Raw genomic sequence first — 2,226 nt, 5'->3', positions numbered from 1 at the left:
CTTTTTTTTTCCTTTCTGTTTGTGATTTTTGTTGTTGTTGTTGAGGCTGCAACACTGGATTATTGTGGCATGTTAGCTTTGTCCCCTGTATACAAGACACTGTCTGCAAAGGGCCGCCATGTGGTGGCCGTGCAGTGGGCTGGGGCCGTAGGGATTGGAATGGAGAGTGGCTGCTGATGATGCGATGGAAATGACAGTGCTTACACAATGCTGTGGGGATGGCTGCACAACCCTAGATAGAGCCCCACCTTTAAAAAACCAACACGTGTGTGTGTATTTAAAATGAATGAATAACATGTAAATGAGACTCCAACAGTCATTTAAAAATAGCTTGACAGGATCCTGCTTTTCCAGCCTCCTATCCCATTCCTCCAATTAGCTTCAACAGATTCAGTATTACTTCCCATTGATTTGTCTGTCGTGCTTTCTCAAGTTCCTCCAGATCCAGCACTAGCCGCTCTTCTAATCCAGCCAACTTCCTCCCCTTGGATAAAACAGGAAAAATAAGCTCTTCTGGCAGGAAGTAAACTCTGCTCTCAACCTTTACTGCACGTTCTTTGTGTCCTGCAGCACAGAGAAGTTTTAAGTGAAGGGATGTTAGTGAGCATCTGCCAGCCTGTAGTCAGAAATTACCCTTCATTGCCTGAGCAGTGTAGTATGTTCTCTTGGGTTCGACTCGGTTTTTCCTTCCAAGAGTGTAACAGATCTCTCGGTTTTTGAATGTGAGCTGAAGAAATGTTTGTGTATGTGTTATATATATATAAAAGCAAGTAGATAAAGCCCAACAGATGACCAGATTTGGATAGGTGATTCTTGGCTTTCAACTTGATAATGGAAACAAGCAAAGGCTTTCGTCTTGTGTAGGTGGACGATGTGAGATAGACAGGTGATACCGGGGGCTGCTTTATAAGCTTCCTGGTGACCATTTGGGACTTCTTTAATTCATTCCCTTTCTGTGTACAACAGTTGGCCTCTCTCTAAGGAAAGATCCATCCAATAAAATATTGTCCCTGTTCCTTCCCCATCACTCTGGACCATGCTACTCAACATTCACCTCACAGTAGCACAGGTTACAGCAGTTGACTATTTGTATTGTGAGGCGCTCTGGTGACAGTAGGTTACAAGTGGCTGCTCCCTGGAAGGAGACACTTTCTATTGGTAACAGTGCGTACCTCTGGGAGGAAGAGACAGGAGGTGATGATGTGAATGGGAGGATGATTTTCCGTGCAAATATTCTTTAGTATTGTTTGACTGTTTTACTGGTTACAGAGATACTTAAGAAAGTTCATGGGAAAATGGAATCAAAAGATAATGGAATTTTCCCATAAACTTTAGGAAACTCTCTTGTATGTTTTTTTTTTTTAGTGTTTGAAAAGCATAGTTACATATTCTTCCTAGTCAGTTAATAATAGCTGATGTTATTTAATCAATTAAATACACAGAAATACGTACCTATGGAATGTTTGTCTGTGTAGCTGCTGGTTTGATTCTCGCCGTGTACCACCAGTGACTGGTGTGTTGTGCTTTACAGAGTGACGTCCATTTGGGAGAATAGTCTCCAGATCACTACAATATCGAGCATCGTCGGGGCCTGGCTCGGAGCGTTTCCTATCCCACTGGATTGGGAAAGACCGTGGCAGGTTGGTTTCAAGCACTTGTAGCAACAAATTAAATGTACATTGATAGTAAAACCAGTGAAGCAAACTAGTGCCCACACAGAGAGCAGTGTAATACGGAGGTCATTTCACGTTGATGAAAAGGTACACATACATCATAGTTAAGGTGACCAGATTTTTAACAATTTTTCCTACTCCCATGGCGCTTTAAAAAAGTTCCGATTTTTGGAAAGAATGCACAAGTTAGGGTATATGGTTTTCGGCTGCCATGTAGCTATTTCGCCAGGATATGAGTTTTATCAATGTTGTCCCGCTTTACCAATGTTAAAATCTGGTCACCTTTGCCATAGTCCAATATGTGGGTAAAATCATATATTGAACCCACTTAATGAATGGACATATAGAATGTTTCTGATTTTCAGTAGTATACACAAAAACATCAGGGTGATTATCATTCTTAAACATAATACCTTTACATATTTGTCTAGTTTTCTCCTTATGGTAAACTCCTAGTTAATGGATGGCTCAACTCACTGCCATCCAGTTGACCTGTAGGACAGAGCAGACCTGTTCCCAGAGGATTCCTGAAGCTGTGTGTGTGTGTGTGTGT

General features: G+C 41.6%; 1 protein-coding gene across 1 annotated transcript in view; it reads left to right on the top strand.

Moving 5' to 3' along the window:
- The window catches only part of PIGF (phosphatidylinositol glycan anchor biosynthesis class F), a 33,065-nt gene that overhangs the window by 17,649 nt on the left and 13,190 nt on the right, over positions 1-2,226 (top strand). The window contains exon 5 of the mRNA XM_004699758.3: positions 1,532-1,640. Coding sequence (XP_004699815.1) covers positions 1,532-1,640 — 109 coding nt within the window. The remainder of the gene's footprint in view (positions 1-1,531; positions 1,641-2,226) is intronic.

The sequence above is a fragment of the Echinops telfairi genome, unplaced genomic scaffold (genome assembly GCF_000313985.2).
Source record: "Echinops telfairi isolate 266 unplaced genomic scaffold, ASM31398v2 ScPeMD7_7475;HRSCAF=8513, whole genome shotgun sequence".
Classification (NCBI taxonomy): Eukaryota; Metazoa; Chordata; class Mammalia; order Afrosoricida; family Tenrecidae; genus Echinops; species Echinops telfairi.
The sequence above is the reverse complement of the archived record's forward strand: the minus strand, read 5'-3'. Positions and strand labels throughout refer to the sequence as shown.